Raw genomic sequence first — 21,403 nt, 5'->3', positions numbered from 1 at the left:
TATAATCATCAGTTCACAGAGTATGAAAGCAGTGTTCTTTGCATCCCATCCAGGAGTTAACCACCCTCGCTACAATCCCTGTATCTGTTCCACAACATTACACTTCATAGGACACTTAGAACTGAGGCTTTGATAAGGGGTGAAATGGGTTGGTTTGTGTGTGGGTGTGTGCGCGTGCGTGCGTGTGTGTGTCTCTCATGGTGGTCCGCACTACACAGTGTTAGTGTGTGTAATTACAGCTCTGAGCAGCGAGCCAAAGCTCAGCATAGTTCGGCTCAGCTCAGCTCAGGTCAACTCTGCTGCTCAAGGTCAAACACCTGATTCAGTCTCCACAGGCCCCGATACAGGAGGCAACGGCACGGCACTCTTTAAGACATCTGTGCCATCAGGCTACATTCAAGTGTAACATCATAATTGTTTTAAATATCATGGCTTTGTTTGCTTACTGCTAATTTATTGGGTGATTTTACAGTGAGCAGCTGTAAGCAGATGAAGAAATAAAACAAATCATTTATGCTGTTGAACCCGAGGCCACTCGGCTTGATTTTCACTCACTCATGTAATTAATGTCCTGGCTAACAGAATATAACGTTATAATATATATCTGTTACTCCCTAGGTTCTCTAGGGTATGTGTACAGTACATTGTTCACGATTTTGGTCTGTGTGTCCTATTTATTTTATTTCACCTTTACTGTATTTATTCAGGGAAGGTCAAATTTTCAATGACACCCTGATTACAAAAACATACAATTATACAATATACAAATACAATCAAAATCATAATCAACAATTACATACAGGCTGTAGAAAAGTTGATAGTAAGTTTCTGAAGCTATCTAAAGAAATGAGATGATCCAGTTTCAGACAGCTTTGTAGGTTATTCCACTTTTGGGGGGCATAGAACTGAAAGGCAGTCTTCCCTAATTCTGCCCTGATTCTGTCCTATGCATGTGTGTCCTAATAGAACCATGTTTATAGGACATTTTGTGCTTTAGTGCTGATGCAAAACCTATTGATAGTTATAGTGTAAAATAAATAAATAGCACAAAGTAATTTTCATATTTTATCTGTCTGGGTTGAACGTTTCTTGAGATTTTTAAACCAGGCTTTCCACAATGCTTTGGGTGATGTAACAGAAAAGAAAATGTTGCACTTGAGTTCCTGCACCATGCACCATGAAAAGTCATGCTGTATTGCCTATGAGCGGTCCCTGTCTGTACTGTAACTAGGGGTGTAAACAACTCTCTGTTGCTTTTGATACTGCACACAAAGTCAAAATTTGATGGGAAATGATTTTGAGGTAAAAATCTGAGTGTGTTTTCTTATGACATTGCAAGGTGGATTTATGGATATCTATCCTTGAAGGCCACTGAAAACTCTGCAGATTGTAGCAGGACATGAGATTCTGTGCATGGATTTCAGTTCTACACTGATGCTGTCCAACCATGATACGAGGAGAGAGAGCAAATTATGTATGCATTTTTAACTTAAGCAAAGCAAATTGCATCAATTACATTAAAATTCATTATTCAAGCTGCATTTACTGATTATTGGCCACTTAAGGGGAAATTTGACAGCGAAACACTGACATATGAAATACGGTTAACATATTAGTTAACAATGCTTGTTTTGACATCATACACAGTGACATTATCAGCATCCATAATAAGCTGTGTTACGGTATGAATGCTGAGTCTGATATTCAAGCTCCCTTTAGCTCTATTTTGTTCTCCACCAATATACAGCACTTTAGCTGCCAAATGCTCCACTATGTTCACCAGCTAGTCTCTAACTCTGTCCGCCTGTCATTTGGAGCCGGGTGGGCTGAAAACAGCTGCCTGCTACAGCTGGAATGTGGGTGGATTTGCTGGCTGGAGAGGCAAAACAATGATAAAATATATATATTTTTAGATTTTTCTTAAGAGTCTGGTGGTCTAAGGATAGAGAGTGTTGTATGCTGTGCTGCTTGTAAAGCTCTTTGAGGTAATTTTTCTATTGTATATGGGCCAAAATTTGTGATTTGGCCCATATGAATCAAAAATGACTTGGCAGATTTCACTTTGAAATGTTATGTAGAGCTGATGTCTGCAGAATCGGATGATCTCGTGTGAAAAGATAAAATGTTGATAAGTGCAGTTTAAAATGAAATCATTAAAAATAGAAAAGTCATGAATGTGTGTGTGTGGAGCCATTTTTGGTGTGCAGGTGTGACATTTTAAGGTGTTTTTCTCTGCTGTACAACGTCTCACCTTGTTCACAGTTAACCCCCTTGTAGGCAGGATTGCATATGCAGATTCCCTGGATGCAGGAGCCGTGGTTGGAGCAGGTGGGGTCGATACACTGACCTTCCTCCACATTACACTCTGCCCCCTTCCACCCTGCCAGGCACACACACCTCCCTTTCTCATACACGCCGTTGCCGCTGCACAACACAGGGCATGAATCTGCAACAGGACAAACACAGATTACACCCACATTCTAAATAGCACACACATGCAAACGCACACACACACAGTGCTGCAGTATATTAGCTGGAGACCGCAGTAACCTACCGTGAGTGGGGCTACGCTCTCTTATCTCAGCTACAGCGCGGATTCAGCAAATCCTCAAGCAGCCTCTGTCTCCCTCTCTTTCTCTTACACACATACGCACGTACATACACACTCTCCAGCTTATCCCTCACGCTGTTTCAATTTACTCAAGCACCACCTGAGCCCAGCTACCACGGCAACCCAGGAATTGTAGAAAATCCCCCCAATGTCACCTCACTCGCTCTGAACAGGCCGTGAAAACAATCGTGAAAACTGAAGATTAGGAAAGAGAGCATTAGGGGTTTATAGAATGAGGGTGGAAAGCAGAGCTATCTCCATGCAGCGATGGAGAGCTGTGTGGCTAATGTAATGACAGCCAGGTAGAATAAAGTCAGCGAGTGTCTGATGATGCGCTGACAGTTACATCCCCCCCCCTCCTCATTGCAGCTGGAGGAGGTATGGCAGCTCCAGACTTCAAATGGATTAAAAAGAAGATCCAGAACCAATGTCTTTTTTTCTGGGATAATTTGCAATGAAGGCCCGCTGCATTCATGCGTGTGGGCATGCGTTATGTGTTTGTTTGATCCTTTGTTAAAACTAACACTATGTACTGAGAAAACAAAATGAGCAAAGATGGGAGATGCATATGAATAAATGATGAGCCTAAATAAATCATAGGATGTGATATCATATCACCTGTTTTTACACAATGAGACAGATGCAACTACAATCGTTTTAAATCGGAGGACAGAGGAAGAGAGGGAATGAAAAAACACGCAGTGAAAGAGAGAAAGAAGGGAGAGCAATATTGAAAAGAGACATGAGTGAAACTCATTAATTTCTGTTGCTTCTACTTGGCTGATCTTCAAGCTCTGTTAAAGTTGCTGTCAATAAAACCTTAAAACCTTGTGCTGATGTTTCACATTAAAAGCCTGCAAGAAATGAAACAGGGTGCCGGCTGAGACAATAGAAGGCTTTTAATGTAAGACATCTCCGCAGGAAGTGATGAGTTTATTGACTGTAGTTAAGCAGTGCTTGGAAATGGAAGTGACTGGAGACTTTTGACAATGCTAACCATGTAGCCACTGACAAAGACAAACTCAGAGGTGAGCATACAGTGGCTTGACAGAGGTTTTTCTGACTTTCTGTACTAACTTTAATTGGGAAAAAGGTAAAACTGTATTTTTTAGCCATCAATTTTCACCTGATTTACTTTTTTTTATTATTATTAAATTGAAATCTAAAGAAGTGGTTACATATGTATTTTCAGTGCATTATAGTCTTCTTGGGTACCTTCATTTTCATATCCCAGTATCATCAGGTCTTTCCACACAGATTCTCTCCTGTCTCTTGTCCCAAAGCTATCTAGCATCAGTGTTTCAGGTCATTGTCGCAGGTTTTCTTTAAGGACCTTTCTGTGTTCAGCTGCATTCACCCCTCCCTCAATTTTGACCAGTCTCTCTATTCCTGCTGCTGAAAAGCCCCCAAATAGCACAATGTTGCCACCACCATTCTTCACTCGAGGTGATGAGCAGTGTCTGGTGTCCACCAGATATAGTGCTTAAAGTTTTGCCCAGAGGGTTCAATTTCTGTCTCATCAGACCAGAGAATCTTTTCCCTCATGCTCTCAGGGTCCTTTTAATGCTGTTTGGCAAGCTCCAGGTGGGCTGTCATATGCCTTTCCCTCAAAGTGGCTTCCTTCTAGGCTCTCTCCTTGCGACTATAAAGGCCTGACTGAAGTGCCGCTGAGATGGTCGTTCTTGCGCCCTGTTCTCTCATCTTTACAGAAAACATCTGAAGTTCTGCAAGAGAGACTTTTGGGTTCTTGGTTACCTCAGAAACAAAGGCCTTGTTACTCAGGCCAACTCAAGGAAGAGTCTTGGCTCCATCTCTTTCATGTCACATACTGTATACTGCAGCCACTGTGCTCCTGGGAACACCTCTGGGTTTTAGAAATGACAATTGAGAAATTCAATACCCTTGGTCTGATCTATGCCAAACCACAATTTTATTATGGAGGTCTTATGATATTTCTTTGAACTCTTGAAATCATAGCTTGGTTTCTCAAGGATAATTAAAGCAAACACTTTGCACATGAAGCTGCTAGTGCACTGATGGAATTGGTGCTGTGGAAATGTACATAACATTGAATTTGTCATGACCAAATCCAAAAATGGAGGAACTGTTTTAATTAACAGGAAACAAAAGAACTATGGTCTTGGTCTGCTGTTTTAGAAAGTTCAACTATTTAAATTCAGCTGTATAATTATGCTCCACTTGGGTGACTGAGGAGGTGGTTGTCCATTAACCGGAAGGTTGATGCAAATGCAAAATTGCTTCCGATGTCTCATTGGTGTCTGAATCAGTGAATCAGACACCATGTGCCATGTAGACAGAAGCACTGGACGAATGTGTGTGTGAATGGGTGGACGCTTTGAATGGTCGCTATTTAAATGCATTCACTTATGACTGATATGAATGTACTAAGACTTTGTTGTTGTGGTCATTTCATCTGTAAGTCAGTAAGAAGCAAACATTCCTTACCTTTGGCACAGTCAGGACCCAAGAATCCAGCAAAGCAGTGGCAGTGTCCAGCCACACATTCTCCGTTTCCATTGCAGTTTGTTGAGCATCCGTCCATTGAGTCTGCACAATCACACGCATTCACAAATCAGGGAGAGAGAAAAAACTGACTTGAAATATTCCACATGTAACTCCATAAGCTGGCACAGCTCACTGTTATTGAATGAGAGATCTGATAAGAAATGGATGGCTCCCCAGACACAGGGGCTATATTAGATTAGTTTGATCCAGCTGCTATCGCTCTCTGGGGAATGGCCAAGCACTCACTTACACTCAGTAGCACTAAGCACATTATACTGCATTACAGGTTGGAAACACACTGCACGCAAATTTACAAACATCAAGGCTTAATCAACAAACTGTTTACAAGGGCGCAGTTTGGAACGAGATTGAACAACATAAAATCTGACATTGTGAGTGCACAAGTTAGTGCAGAATGGGTAATACTGTGTCGTTACAGTAGCTGCACTCACAGCATGGCGAAGATCAATGTGATGCTTGTTCCTCCTAGCGCTTTGTCTCATCTGGATATGTGCGTTTCATCATATCCTTCTGTAGGCTATATGCGTTTCATCATATTCCTCTATCGGACTTCAATTAGCTGCCGTCCTTTTACCGGTCTGCTTTTCTCCCATTGATATGTCCGTCATGTCAGATCTCATTCTCTGGGCATAGATAACGTGGCAAAGATAGATAAAGAGGGAGAGCACTTTTATGCTTTTAGAGCATTATATAAGCCCGCCGAGCTCCGTCAGCTCCACTCGAGATGGAAGATTCTGGTGGAGAAGTACCCAGAGGCTGGCAGGGTCGGGGGATCTGAACTGTGCTGCTGGTTGTCTTCTGCCAGGCGAGCTCTATCTACGCTAGATAGAGTAATTAAAATGGGTGTCAAGGATGTCATCCTTTATTTGACCCTGTGGTGTCCTGGCCGGCTCCTCTGAACAGGCATCGAGTCCAGAATCAAACCACTGCAGTCCCCTGGCTCGGTCTGTTCAGGGAGCATGGATGACAAATCCTTCAGTGGCATGGCTGTCGCACACGCGCACACACACATTTACAAATACGTGCACGCAAAGTTATTATGTGACACCCGCCTTGAGGCGCGTGTGACACATGCTAATGAGACAGGCCCTGCCAGTAGCCGGCAGCACAACGTTATCCTCCACAGCAGCGCATCACTACAGAAACCAAAGTCATTTTCACCTCCATCACCTGTCATCGTCGCACTGATGGAGAGAAGGAGTGGCAATCATCTTTTCTCCCACACAGTCAGGAGAACTCACCAACCTTTTTCCATATGTGTGTGTTTCTTGCTCTTGAGAAAAAAAAAGCTCCACAAACACAAACTCCAATATTGTATCTGGCACCTGACACATGCAATGAACAAAAGCTCACCTGCAAGGTCACAGAGTTGCTTTTAAACCAGAGGAGATGAGTGATCAGTCAGGAGACTCACAGGGCTATAACCGTGATAAAAGCTCTGTATCTCTCAGGTCAATGTCTCAGCTATAAAAATCCCCAGGCAATTAACAGGTAATGTATTAAGAGCCATGTCTTTATTTGTTACTGTATAGTAAGTGCGAGTATGTGTCATTCTCTGTGTGTGTGTGTGTGTGCGGGCATCCGTGAGACACCCCGCTTGGTTCTTTCCACTGACTAAACCCTTCCCAGTTAGAAATCACTCATGCCATAAGTTATTGCAGTTAAATGCTATTATAAAATGGGTACTTCCAGCCAAGTGATCTGATTGGTCAAATAAGCATTCCAATTGTACTTTATGAGCCCGTAAAGTTCCAGCCACGCTTTATGACCCTTGCGCTTTATGAATTGATGGAAAAATGAAATGGCTGCTCAGCTAACTCGAAGTATCCTGCCGCTAGCTAACCTCTGCTTTTGTTTATCATCTTTTATTTTGTTCAAAGTTCCAGTTATCTACATGAAACTTTTTTTTTGTCTCATACTTTGTTGGCTGTTTTTGTAAAAGATATAATATTTGAGAGGATGTGTGCTGACAGGTGAAGTATGCATAATTAATAAGGCTGCAGGAAGCACCGCTCTCTGCCCGAGTCTAGGCCGAGTAGAATTAAAAAAGATGACGCTGGAGTGGAGGTGGCAAAATGGCAGAATTCATGAAGCTGGAGCTTTTGCGGATCACAGGTAAATGTCAATAACAGTGGAGGAGGCAAAAAAAGGTTTTATCTCTATCTGCCACTGTTGTTGTCAGGGAAAATGTGCTTGAAAATTCAATCTCTATCCATATAATGATGCTATTTTGAAATCAGGAGATGTTCTCCTCCATTTTATACAACATTTATGTGAGACCCATTTTACATGATAGCGAATATCACTGAAACACGACTGCGCTGTATTTAGATGAATGGGAAAATGGCCTCGGACTTAGAAATCCTACTGTAAATCAAACTGAGTGCAGTATATCAGCATTTGTGCCGACAGTTCTCTGTCCAACTCAGCAGCAGCAGCAGCAGCAGCACTGAGTTGGTTGTGTGCTGAGATGTAACTAAACGCTGTGTGTGTGAGACGGTGTGTGAACAGATGACAGAACTGCATAACGTCCTGCGACTGATGCAGGTCAGTTACCAGCTGACCAAACTCATGTGGCTTTGAAGGTCCTGCCACGATTCACTTCTTTCTTCTTCCTACCTTCATCAGGCTGATGATTATTATGATTGTCGACGACAGCATTTTCTGTCTCATGTGATCACATACATCATTACTTTCTACAAGCATGTTGAGGCACTAGAAGATTACATCCCCCTGCTTCTGTGAGAAAAAGCATATTTTGGTGCTTTGGCATCAGCTCTCCAGATTCTCGTATTTTCCCTCTTGTCATACTGTACACTGTATTGATTTTATTTTATTTTATTTTATTTATTTATTTTTACGACAGTCTTTTGCTATTCCCTTATTTATGCTCTCTGTTTCTTTGTTGTATCCAGTTACTATTTGCTGCGGAAAAGCTCAATTTCCCGACAGAGATCATCTCATTTCTCCCCCATCTCCCCGCAAAGCTCAAAGCATACTGTGTCTCATATTAGAATTTATCTCATTGTAGCTCAATGGCTTGGATTTTCTGCGTCCAAAACAATGCAGTGTCTGTTTGTAACCCTCGTTAAAAGGTGTAAATGGGCAGTGAAATGACCTTTGACATCAATCCATTAATATTATTTTCCTCTTTCAAGCCGAATCACTTGATTAATTGTTTGAAAAACCTCAGCAGACAAAGAGCTGCTATTCGGAGCCCATCTGTTGCGTGTATATTTGTTTTGATTATTGAAGAGGGAGATAAAAAAAGGGAAAAAATATGGGAATGTTAACTCTTTGTAAGCCCTGCTGTTCCCCACTTAACTCTAAATATGTGAGTCAGGATAGGTCTGCTATATTCCAGACTTTACAGACAGTGCACGTGTCAATAAATGTTTGACAGCTCTGAAATAAAATCTGTCTATAGTTGTCACATGCTGTCATTCATTACATAAAGGACTCTGTCAATATGAAGATGAAAGATGTCTCCAGTACAAATGTTTTGGCATTACGAAGCTGTTTACTGATTGGCCTACAACTTGGGCTTTTAAGAGGTTGGTGACTAATAAGCATGGAGAGAGCTCTGTGTCTGATCATTTACAAAACAACTGCAGAATGGGTGGCCAGCTGAAAATCACAAAATAGTTTTTCATGGAGTCCTTTTGTATCTAGTCATCACATATTGCATGCTTTGTAATTGCCATATTACCTGTCTGCTACATAAAAATTCCCCCCATGACGTTACTGAGCTGCAAACACTTCCTGGCACTTTTTTTTGTGTTATTTCAATACTGTATTCTCTTAAGGGCTACTGGACAAAATGGGAGTGAAGGAACTGCCCTGGTAATTATCCACTTGTCTATATTCAGCCACGTACTCTTGCATTATTCACATCCTTCAATTTACACTGCCATCCGTGTGTGTCATAGCAATGAGCTGCAGTTAGCAAGCCCTGTCATTACTACAGGAGCTGTCCTCCCCTTTCTAACGGCTGTCTGTTGCCATGCCAGGCTCACTCTTGTAATAAGAAAAGTTCCCCTCAAATGTCAATGAGTTTCAAACCACTTTTTTTTAATCACCTTTTTTTTCTTTGCTCTTTGTAGTTTTTGTTTTCTGCACGAAATCAGATGAAAAGTGTAAAAGGACAAAGAGAGTGAAGCAACCCTGAGCTACAAAAGGTATAAATACATGAAATAAAACTGTGCATCTAGGCCTGGGACGATAATACATTTTGCTGGACGATATATTGTCCCACAAATTATTGACGATAAACGATATTATTGACACATTTTTTGGAGAACAAATTAACCACTAATATAATAATAATATTTCATAATAATGCAAGTATTATAGTTCATTTTCATTTATCGTGCGATTAATTGATTTATTGATTATCGTCCCAGGCCTATGTGCATCTTTTTTTTTAAATTCCAGCACTAAATGTTTAAGAAAGGGAAAAAATGTGACTACTTCAAGTGAATTTGCACTGATTCTCCTCACCTATGGGGCTGCTGTGGAGTAACACTTGCTCCAGGTTTCGTCCATCATTGTAGACGGCGAGGTGCCAAGTACCGGGGTCCATGTACTCAATGAAGCCTGTTTCTTGGAGGCCACTCAGGAGCAGGCCTTTGGGAGTTTTGGCAGTTGAGATGGGATCAGTCAAGGACCTGGGCAGCGCCTTCCCATCCAGCAATTTCACAAAGTCGAACTGAATATAACACAATAACACAAGAATACAATCAAAGATGAGAAATGTTAAAAAAAAAAAAAAAAAAAAGAAGCAAAAAAAAAGCTTTATCTGAACACTATGAACAGAGCATGCAAACATAGAGAAGAGAAACTGTCAGCTCAGTCCTCCACCACACATGTTCCATAGCAGTTGTTTCAACAACTTGACATGCTGCTAATAGCATGGGCAGACTTTACCACCCAAGGTTTCAAATGGATCAGACTATTATTTCATCCGTCTCAACCTTTCTCTGCTTCTTTCTCACCCTCTTTAACTTTCCCCCAGCACCCTCATCTCTCCCTCCCTTCCTCTCCATCCTCAGACCTCCTTGAACTAGCAAGCACTTGCTGAGTCTTATTCCCCCTGAGGGCTGTGTGTCACACTAGTGTCAAAAACAGCTAATTAGACCTCTTCATGCAGGCGAGAGCAGGGGTGCACTGATGTTAAAAAGCAGACGACTCAGTGTGTGTTGTATTTTTGTCTGTATGTGTTCTCCCTGCATGACACGATGCTGTTCTACACCATCTACAGCATATGAGTTTATGTGCGTGTGTGTATTGTTTCTGAGACTGAGACTCACTCACACAGCTGACTAAATCAGAAATGACTGTTTTCTCCTTGTGAAAACATTGCACATCCACACTTTTTGAAGATCTCTGTCCATGTGGGGAAAACGGGCAAAATCTCTTCTTCTTACACTTTTAGTTGGCAACAGAATTTTGCATCACAGCCAACATTTGTTAGGAGCAGGAGACAGACAGGCTGATTACTCTGCGGAGTATAAGCAAGCACAATCAGAGTTTTATAATACAGCTCAACTCAAATATATTTGTTCCCATTTGCACATTTTCTGTTGCTGTTGTCAGAGCAAGTATAAAGCAGTGATTTGTTCATGGCTCATAAATGCAACCTGTTTAACAGGAAGACAACAATTGCTGCTCTGGTGCACTGAGACGCCGATCAAATCATTATTTTAGTCTCGCAAATCTGTCAGACAAAACAAGCCTTAATATAGTTCACTGACACCTGTTATTGTTTAACTGGCTTTATTGATATTTAAAATGAGTGATCATGGATGTAAGGAGTGACAGGAAGTTGCTTTATGCCATACAACCCCTGCCCTGTCAGCTGAATTAAACTGCCTCAGAAATGGAAGAAGTCAAAAAAGATACCAAGGTCAACATGCTTATTTACCATTTACCAAGTGTTTAGCGACCCAGTGCTGTATATGAATTTTGAACGCTAAATCTTCAAACTGAACTGACTATACTGGATCACTATTTTCTGATCGACCCACTGGTTGTTCTAGCAGCACCCTCGCAACTTTTACCTGTATTGCACAAGCAATCTACAAGCAACTGGATTGGAGACAAAACTGTGAATTGGCAAAAGCCTTCTCCAATTTTCAAATTGGGTGAAAGTATGGCTCACTATGACACATTGTCAGGTTGATTGAGCTTGCAGGCAAAACTGAGAATGTACTGAGCAAAGATTGTAAGAGAGAAAGAGACACTATGTGTGTGGATAGTAGAAAGAAATTGCATATACTGAGCACAGAATAGATTTTTGTTTGCTCAGATGAAATTAGTTCTAATTTCTCTATAAAATTCAGTCTGTGTGTTCACAGACAGTCCTGTTGTGTATTTGAAATGGCACCTGTGTGCTTAAAATGGTGAGATCAGAACTGAAGAGTTTGTATCGAAAAACACAGTCTAAGTGTAGATGAAAGGCCAGAGCGGAGAGAGAACTGTGCATTAGTCAAGATGTTATTCGAGGGAGCTGAAGCAAACAAGCCCATCTGGGCAAACAGCATGCTACAACAGGAGCCTTCTTTACCTGAGTGTGTGTAGGCGGTATGTTCCTGCGTCCATAGACCCCCAACAGTGCGTTGTGTGAGAGAGAGAGGTTGAACTTGATGTAGGTTGGATGGTGCACAGTCATATGAAACCTCCAGAAGAGTCCCGGCGGGATCGCTTGGCTCTGCTGGGTTCCGATGTCGACCTCGCCACGGTCGATGGCTCGGCCTCGCACCCACTTCTCTGCAGGTAAGAGCCGAAGACAGGTGACAGCGTTAAGTCAAATACTACGGACTTATCAGGCTGGAGAGAGAGTTCTTTTCAGTATCAGAGGGAGCAATTAATAACAAGCTGATGTCCTCAAACATTAGCGTGATCAGCAGCCACACTAATGAAGTGAGACTGAATAGATATCAGGAATGACTGAGAGCTTGTAAAAATCCAGCTTTTCAAGGGACCTTGCTTTGGCAGTGCTTTGGATAGGGTCTGCATAAAGATGAACTGCTTTAGAAAGGAAGTGTTTTGTCTGAGAGCTGTCTACCGGGGCTTTGTCATGTGCTGTATTAGCATCTTCTAACAAGAAAGAAAGAGAGTGCGTGTGTTAGCATGTGTGTGAAAGGAGAGATAGAGAGGTGGAAGAGAGAAAGTGCAGGGGCACACACACACACACATACATACACACACACGCGCGCCGGCATTCACAAACAGCGCCACGGCACACAGACAGTGTCTTGAGTGAGAGCACGTCTTTGTGTGTGAAGAAAATAGGTCTTTCCAGCAGTCCCTGGCCATCAGCTGCTCCCCTCTCCATAAGCCTTTATCAACCACCAGGCCTGAGTCTTTTGTGCAGGGGAGCAGGCAAGGCTCTCCAGCCCTCTTTGTGTCGGCCTTTATGGAGAGATATATCTCTGCTTCTAAACTAAGATGGAGGAAATACGGTGACAGAGGGGAGCCAGCCGATCGTTACGGCCACAAAGGCAAAAGAACAGTTAGGGGCAGATTCATGGACGAGGCCGCTCGCTCTCAATCTATAATGCCTGCAGCTTTACCACTCCATTATGGCGACACCATGCACACCCACAGGCTAGCTGGCATATATCACATGTACTGTCACAGAGACAGGCAGGCAGAGAGTGCAGGTCTGTGCGGAGCTGCTGTTTCTACCGTCACTGTTTCTTTGTGTTTTGTGGTCTGTTGTGGTGAGTGGTTTTCTTTTCGTTACTACTTTTATTGTTGTGTCTTTAAGAATTTGTTAAGAACTTCACTTTGTGACTTCACTCTGTGAAAGGCACTAAAACACCTGAACATGCTTGTGTCTTTTCCTTTTAGCTATGTTAGAACATATTCCCAGTGGCATGGCTATATCGGCCTTAAATGTATCACTGGATTGCCAGAAAATTTTTATTTTGGCGCAGACATTCATGGTGCACAGTGAGCCGGTGCTGAAGCACCACCATTAAGTTGACATTTGTTGGATCACTTGTACTATCATCTGATCAAATTTTAATTACTTATTACTCTGGGCTATACCTGCACAAATTATTCCCATAAGCCTCAGCTGTACTTTGTGTTGCTAATTAGCAAATATTACTATGCTAATATGATAGTCTACGATCATTGTAAATATTATCCACTATGCAGTAGGATGCTAGTACAGTTATATTATCATTCATTAGCATTTTGGCTAAAACTACAACTGTACCTTTTGTGACAAACTCGCTAGCATGACTCTGCTCTTGTGTCATATTAAGTGCCTTATACTTGCTAGCTTCTGTTGTCACTAGCGTGGCGACAAACCTCACTCATGTTTCTTTCTGACATTTTTTTGTTTTACATTTAAAATCTACTCTCAAAAAATGTCAAATATTACAGATATCATGCTGGTAAATGTCAAAACGTTGGACTGCTCTTTTTATCTTCCATCTCCTTTATCTTTGTCTTATATGGACTATGTGATTGAAGATGTAAACTGATTAATTGGTTAATTGATTGAACTTGACTGAGCTTTGACACAAGAGTGGGAGAGCCTAAAAGGGAAAAGACAAAAGGGAGAAAAAGATGAGACGGGAATGAGAACAAAAAGAGAGTTCAAAAAGGTCTGTAATGAAAGAGAGAAAAGAGACAGGTGTCCTGTGTGAAGCATAAATTGTCCCTGTACTAAAATCTCTACCAAACGGAATAAAAGCAGCTTGGCAGAACTAAGGTATGCATTCATACTCAACCTCAGCAGTCTATTCCTTTTAATGCTAATCCTCACTCCTGTGCCTCACCACAAAAAAAATAAAGGCCAGTGGAGGGATGGATGTCCCGAGGAAAGCAGCCTTTTATTCAACACTAGATGAATAGGACATGAATAGGGCATGGCAGTTGGCAGAACATTGGCAGGCAGGCAGGCGTGCAGGCGGGCCGGCGAGCAGGCTGACTGGCAGGCTGGCGGGCAGATGAGCAGGCAGGTCCTTCTGATGCTAATTACTGTATAGTGCCTCTCGGAGTCTGATGCAACATGGGGACAGAAAGTGCCGCTCCGGTCACCCACGAGGACGGGTGGGAGATTGGGGGAGACAGAGGGGGGTGAGATGTGGGAGAGTTGTGGAGAAGAGGATGAGGGAGAAAAGAGAGGACCATGTCCAAAGAGGAGGTTGCGGTGTCAAGTTACAGCTGCTGATGCAAGAAAGAAGAAAACCCCTCCAATAGCAAAATAGAATAATACTGCAGCTCCAGTAAAAAGATGGGAGGATTGAGGCATTTTTGGGAGTCCCACAGAAACCGCATGGATCACATGGTGACTAGGGCTCCTCCAGGCCTCCCTAGCTGCTCAGATTACTGCTGTCAATCAATGTGCTCCACCAGCCTCGTAACTCTGTGTGTCTCAGCACAAAAGCTGAGACCGTACTTTCAAACGTATCTTTCAAAACAGCAAATCTCTGTTTATTCCTGTTTGGCAGGCAAAAGGAATACAAGCTTAAACAAGCCAATATGTGAGCAGAGAGGTAAAAATCCTTCGCACCTTGCTATCTTTAATAAGGGAAAAGCAGCTTGAAATTCACACTTGGTTACTTAAAATAAAAATAAATGGCATCGCATAAATCTCCTCTTGTGCTTTTCATCATTAGCTGGCGGAAGAAGCAAGTTGTAAGCAAAAAATGTGTTAAGGTTTATTTCAAAATGTTGAGCTTGTTTAAAGGGGCGATCAAAGTGATGCATGGCTTATTCATGTCCACCATCAAGCTCACTGTGCCTGCCGGGCAGGTCTGCTTATAACCAACACGCCATACAATATAATAATGATGCAGACTCTGCCAATTACAGCAGTGGTGCAATATGTACATGTAACACTGCTAATGTCCTAATTGACACAATTCACCCACAATATGTAAGCACATGTACACACTGTAATGTCTTCTGTTAAATTAGCCCTTGAAAGGTTTCTGTGCCACAGGACATCTGGACTAAGATGGTTTTAGATTTGCTCCTTTAGTTTCTAACATTTCTAATGACTAGGAAACATCTCCACATTCTAAGTCTTTGTGAGTTTGACCATCTGTCTGTTGTGTGTCTCTGACTGTTTTGTGTGTCTAGTGTGAGTGTGTGTGTGTGCAAGGCCAGAGATGGAGATGAGCTACATTAGGACTTGGGACACAAGGTCTAATTAATTTCTCTTGCCTACGGGTTATTCAGGTAAAACAATTACACCTGTAATCTATTTTCAAAGGAACTAAACTGTCTTTGCAATTAATGTTATTATCCTTCAGATTCTAATGAAGCTGAGAACAGACTAAAAGTGCAGTCAGGGTCTTGGTGATGGGACATGTCTGGGGGGACCGGAACTGCGCGCGCGTGTGTGTGCACCAGTGTTCGTCGATATTGAGGAATAGGCCCGTGTGTGAATCTCACACACGTTGATGCAGACAACATTAATAGCGTTCCAAATGCAAGAGAGATTGAGTTTGCCGCAGGATGAATAAAAATATCACAATGGGCAAGGTCTCTATAATTACTTGAATTCAATTAAGGGCCTTTTGAGCAGGTGGCTTAATAAGCTTTCAGCCTCCTCTCTCCACTGTGCAGCCTAATGAGTGTCAGTCAGAGTCAGGAGAAGATAATGCTCTTGGCCGTAGGGCCTTCCATTACTCTTGTCCTCACCTTCCACCATCATGCCTCAGGCTATGTCTGTGACAGGCATGTCTGACTGTTCACAAACTCATTCAATCTGAGGAAGTCCAAGTGCACTTATATTGTTACACATGTAATATGTGTTGTATAAATTGACTTACAGCTTTTTTTTTTCTGCAGCCTACTGAGCATATACAAATTTAGCCTGGGCACAGCTGTGGGAGGAGTGAAAAGGGGCTCAGCAGATATACATGCTGCTAATTTTAATGAAGGCTTAAATGCAAAGTTTCTTTAGTCCCTTAGCAACCAAGACGTCTATTACCTCAAGACAGTGCAAGGAGTGCTTTGCCTTTTTTTTCTGCATGATGGGGTCATTTTTACATGGTAATGTCAGGATCTGTTTTGTTATTTTCACATAATACGTTTCTGTATTTCACCGTTTCTCCAGGCTCTTGTCACTACTTTAAAGCAGACAGGGCTCAGCTAAAAAACAACTCCTTGCAACAATCGCAACTTAGCACAACACTGGAGTCAGAAACTGGCCCCTGTTTGTGGGCTGTCAATCAAATCTGATCAGACCACAATCATTGTCTGCTTGTGATCCTTCATTACAAGCACCATGATACCTTTGTGTGAAGGGTTATTTTCTTTCTTAGACTGAAGGACTGAAGCATTTGAAAGATTATGTCTTCAGTATTTCACAAGAAAATAGCAAAACCATTTGTGGGAATCAGAAAAAAAATAAATAAAAAATAAATAAATTGTGTGACACCAATTTTTTTAATCATCTTTCCGCAAGCTCTCAGGATACTCTTGACCCCCAGGTTTGGAGTCACTGTTAGAGAAATATACTTGAAGCCAAGTTGTTACTAAAGGTAACAAAAAAAAGATTAATCAAAATGCCTTTAAAATGCAGCGGAAATATTTGCTACTCTACATATTACCTTGCTGTGACATGATATATTTAGATCAATGTAAAACAATCAGACAAAGATAATGGAATAAAAGACACAAGCAAAGTGTATTTAACCTAAAATCCTACTTAACCCCTGTTGGCCAAGACTATTGACTGAGAGGACTGAAAGAACCTTTTTTAAATCGAAAATCAAATATAAAGTGGCGTTCTCGTCTGTTTCCCAGGAAGATGAAAATTGACTTGGATTTTTTTTTTTCGCCTTTGATGTCAGAGCCAAAGACATCAATCTCCCACTCTCAAATGTCAAGAGGCAGTACTACAGAGCCCCCTGCCTTTGATAAAATATGTCATCTGCACTGTAAATACTGACTGCAGCTTGAAATTATGGTTAATTTCTTCAGCAATATTTGGATGCAATGTTTTGAATGCAGGCTGAATAACAGATAGACATGTTGCTGCTGTTAGGCTTTCTCAAGATGAGGCACTCAAGCAGGGGGTTCACTAAATGATCTATACTCTCTGTGTGCATGTGTCAGTGAGTTTGAGTGTGTGTGTGTGTGTGTGTGTGTGTGTGTGTGTGTGTGTGTGTGTATGCATGTGTTACATCCTGAGACTGTATCCCAGCGTGAGAAAATCAATGAGACCAATGTAACAGGGACCAGTCCATCAGCATTTACACACATGCATGAGCACATGAACACACTTCTCTCCCTTTCTCTCACTCACACACACACACACACGCGCACACACGCACACATCTTGATCCCCCACATGCATGCATATAATATACACACTTCCTTACACTTGTGCACACACACACACTGCTCAGTCGTCTCTCCTCTCCACTCTCTCTCTGCACGCAGTCTGGAATATTGATGTGCTCTTTAAGAGCCCTCCTCTCTGTCTGTGTCACATTCCATCCATCTACTCACCATTCCCAACCACAGCATCAGATAGAGTGAAAACAATTCAGCGCTAACTCTCCTTTCATACAGTAGTTTATACAATCATCACATAGATGGCTCAGATGGCATTCCACAAGCTCCACATTTCATCATCTCCGTATTATAATGAGGCAATACGCCGCTCTACTGTATGTCAGTTTGTATCATTTCATATCATTAATTTATCCGGCGTCCTGCGTTGAGTGAAATATTATTCCCAAACTCCGACATACTTCATTAAGGCAGGGAATCCACTGACAGAGAATTTCATCTCTGGGCACTTCTTCTTTCATCTGCACCAGAGGAGTTTCTATGTGTGTTTGTGGGCGTGTCATGTGCATGTACGCAGGCGCGCTCAACAAAGTGTCAGCCCGCGGTTGATTATCATGGTGTGAGTGGCAATTAATGTAGCACTAATTAGAGAGGCTTTTATGTACAGAAAAATACGAAGGGCTCCTGGTGATCTCTCAAACCTGCAGGAGAGATAGCGGGAAGAACATAAAACACAGCGCATCCTGGCTCGACAAGACACTAGCCTTACGCACATGACACAACATGTCAATTAGTATCTACCGCTATGCTGCAAGATGCATCGTAAGGTAGATTAGAATTCAGCTACTTCGGATCATGACTTCGGCGCCGTGCCAACAAATCAAACAAAAAACCCTATCTTTATGGCACTTAAGTCGGCATAAAAACAACACCACTAAAAATACATGAGCAAGAATGCAATAAGATTACTACCTTCCAATCATTCCACCGAGCTTGTTTCATCTCTAACTCCCTACTGTGTCATCACTTTATATCAAAACAAGCAGAAACTGATAACTATCCTCCAATCAGTCTCCTTAGCTATCTTTATGCCCCCACTGTTATCCTACTTGTGTTTATAGCAGTGCATCAAAAATAAAGTCATTCATTCCAAATGGATTGAAAAAAAACAAACATTTAGCTGCTTTTTTGTTGTTGTTGTTGTTGACATACAGTAAGGCATGAAATTGGCTAATAACTTGTTTCTTGAAGTTTTTATTTTAATGTAAATTACATAGATCCCTCTAGGAGATTGGTGTCCATCAATCATTCTCCTCTCCTCCCATCACTCACTCTTCTCCCTCCCTACCGTGTCATGTTTTTATCCTTTCCATTCCCTGCAGCCTCCTCTCACCATCCTTCGCTGTGTAATCTAGGGGATTGTGTGGTCTCTTGGTGTGAGAGGTGATGGGTACAGCAGGATGAGCGTGATAATCTGCCACACTGGATTACAGCCTAATCTCTAATCTCTCTGGCCCTCCCCTGCCCGGGGACAACCTCCACCGTGCCAATTTTAATAATCTGAGCCCCCTGCATCAACAGCTTAGCTTTGTCCATTTTGATTTCCCAGCTTTCATCAAGCACATAAAGCAACAGCAGTTGAAACAATAGATTGTTGTGACGCAACACTTGGAAGTGAATGCCGTGACCCCCACGCGCTCTATCGGAGGATTTAGCTACTGATGAGAGTGTTAATCTGCAGAATGTGAGGATTCATCAAGAGCAGTTGCTTTAGGGATGTCCCAGGTTGCCTAAATTGCAGCGGGTTGCAATTTGGCTCGCACATTCTCCGTATAAGTGCTGAACATGGGCTCCACCAGCATCCAATGTAATATCCATCAGAGTCAGACTAAGCGTGAAGGTTGCTGTGTCCTGCCTGACTTCATGACCTGGAACACTCACAATTAATGTCCCATATCATGGGGTTAAATTGGTGTTAGTAATTCCTCTGGCTAGTTGAGAGACGGCCGAGTGAAGGAAGGCTATTCTAGTCACGTAGTAGCTAAGAAGGAACATGATTAACCAATTACCTTGCCTTTCTAATAAATGAGTAATCAGTTCAAGGCTGATCTCTGCACTGATGTCTCTCTACCGTATTGGAACATTCATTGTGCCAAGTGTGCTATACATGTAAGCCAGGATGATAATGCAATAGGAACTGATTGGAATTCATGCCAATGGATATACTGTATAGTCAGTCTCAACATGTTCCATTCATCATCTTTAAAGGCTTAAATTTATATTTGACAAAGACGTATTTGTCTTGCGTCTATTTCAGTAATTGTGCTTCAATTAAATCCAATGGCAAAAAAGGTCTGAGTGTCCTGTCCTTGCAGCATTTCTATTTCTAAGCAAGCAGACAGAAAAAAAACAACACAAGAATTCATCTTGAATGCTCAAAGGAAGGTATAGCAGTTGGATTAACATGTATGTCTGTTTGTGTTCTTGTATGTATTCCAGCTGTCCTTTCTGGTGTGTGTTTGTGTGTGTGTGGACTGGGCTCAAGGGTGTTTCATTTCATAAACGTGTCTCAGAAAAACTGGGTTTATTCATAAATCCCACTTGTTGGCTAATGTGAGCAGACTAAATCGTGTCTGGTTTATTTCATGACCTTGAAACCTTTCACTTCAAGCACTGATCACATAAATTCAACGGTGAGGAAAATGAATGTGTGAAAAGAAAATGTGATGTTCATAGACACAAAGCAGCATTGTTAAATGTATAATTTAGACAGTAATGCTAGTTCTAGTGGATCTGAATGAATAAATGCCAACATATTACTGTATATTCTAACATTCTGGTTCATACAAATATACACACACACATCTATACAACAGCAGATACTGTAGCAGTCACTTAACTGACACAAACAGTTAAGTGAAACTGCTACAGTATGTGCTGTTGTAGAGTGCAGTTTAACATTTACAAGCTTAAAAAGGATAAAAGCCAGGTCATTTATTTTACACCGAGAGAATCTGATGATCAATATTTTTGTCAGAGAGTATCCATTGAATTGTGTTGTACAAGTGTATAAAGACAGTGGCTGTCTGTCTCTTTATTTTCATGGACTGATGGCTCAGTCTTATTTATTGGCTTTATTTTTAATGCAGTGCATTTACTGTCAAACACATATCCTGACTGTTATACTGTGCAGATGTACCAGAACTAGAGACATCATCTTTTTCATCCCACACATTCTCCTTCTCCATCTTGAGCAGAGATGAGCAGCAGGCTACAGGGGGCTAGCAATCTCACGTCTTTCTAACCCCCCACCCCACATCATTTTCAAACTTGAAGTCCTCTGCCCCAACTGACACTTTCTCCAGAGACATCATTTGCTGCAACTTATCAGATTCACAGAAGTTATGTGGCTCCTGAGGGTTTTTTTTCTACATGTGCAGTAGAGCTCCCAAAAATCTGTAAACACACTTTCATGTGTAAAAATCAGTGGAGTACCCCCTTAAAACTGCAAGAGATATGACTTCACATTTTAACAAAGGCAGTAAGAGCAGCTCATGTCATTTCCTATACTACAAACTGATTTATGTTCTGCATGAAACCAGGAGCAGGTTGGTCTAGTGGGATGTGTTTCCATTGTAATTTAAGATATACTTTTTTATACCTTAATGAAACTGAATGTCCTGAAAATAAGTCTGACTTACTAAAATAAGCCTGGCTTACGCAGCAATTTAACTTCATGAAACACCATCTGATTTAACTACACACTCACTTTGTTGCTTTTCATTTGTCATGAAAATACAAAGTAGGAGCACTCAAGCCCTGCTGTAATGAAGTGAAATGCTTTGAGCTAGTGTTTATTCAATAAATTTTATAGTTACAAATTGCTGTATAACATTGTTTTGTTGTTACTGACGGGTAAATCTTGTCAATAGTTGAATGCAGAACATCTGTTATTGTGGTGCAATACTGTGTGTG

The 21,403-nt window shown here is 41.6% G+C and overlaps 1 protein-coding gene across 1 annotated transcript in view; it reads right to left on the bottom strand.

Annotated features, from left to right (window-relative positions):
• tenm1 (teneurin transmembrane protein 1) overlaps nt 1-21,403 on the bottom strand; it is a 168,769-nt gene that overhangs the window by 66,679 nt on the left and 80,687 nt on the right. Inside the window, exons 7-10 of the mRNA XM_085788394.1 lie at nt 11,724-11,926; nt 9,659-9,866; nt 5,078-5,179; nt 2,252-2,446 (exon numbers count right to left, since the gene is read on the bottom strand). Coding sequence (XP_085644520.1) covers nt 2,252-2,446; nt 5,078-5,179; nt 9,659-9,866; nt 11,724-11,926 — 708 coding nt within the window. The remainder of the gene's footprint in view (nt 1-2,251; nt 2,447-5,077; nt 5,180-9,658; nt 9,867-11,723; nt 11,927-21,403) is intronic.

Source organism: Trachurus japonicus, chromosome 10 (assembly GCF_045865225.1).
Source record: "Trachurus japonicus isolate A0001 chromosome 10, Traja_1.0".
NCBI classification, from domain to species: Eukaryota; Metazoa; Chordata; class Actinopteri; order Carangiformes; family Carangidae; genus Trachurus; species Trachurus japonicus.
The sequence above is the reverse complement of the archived record's forward strand: the minus strand, read 5'-3'. Positions and strand labels throughout refer to the sequence as shown.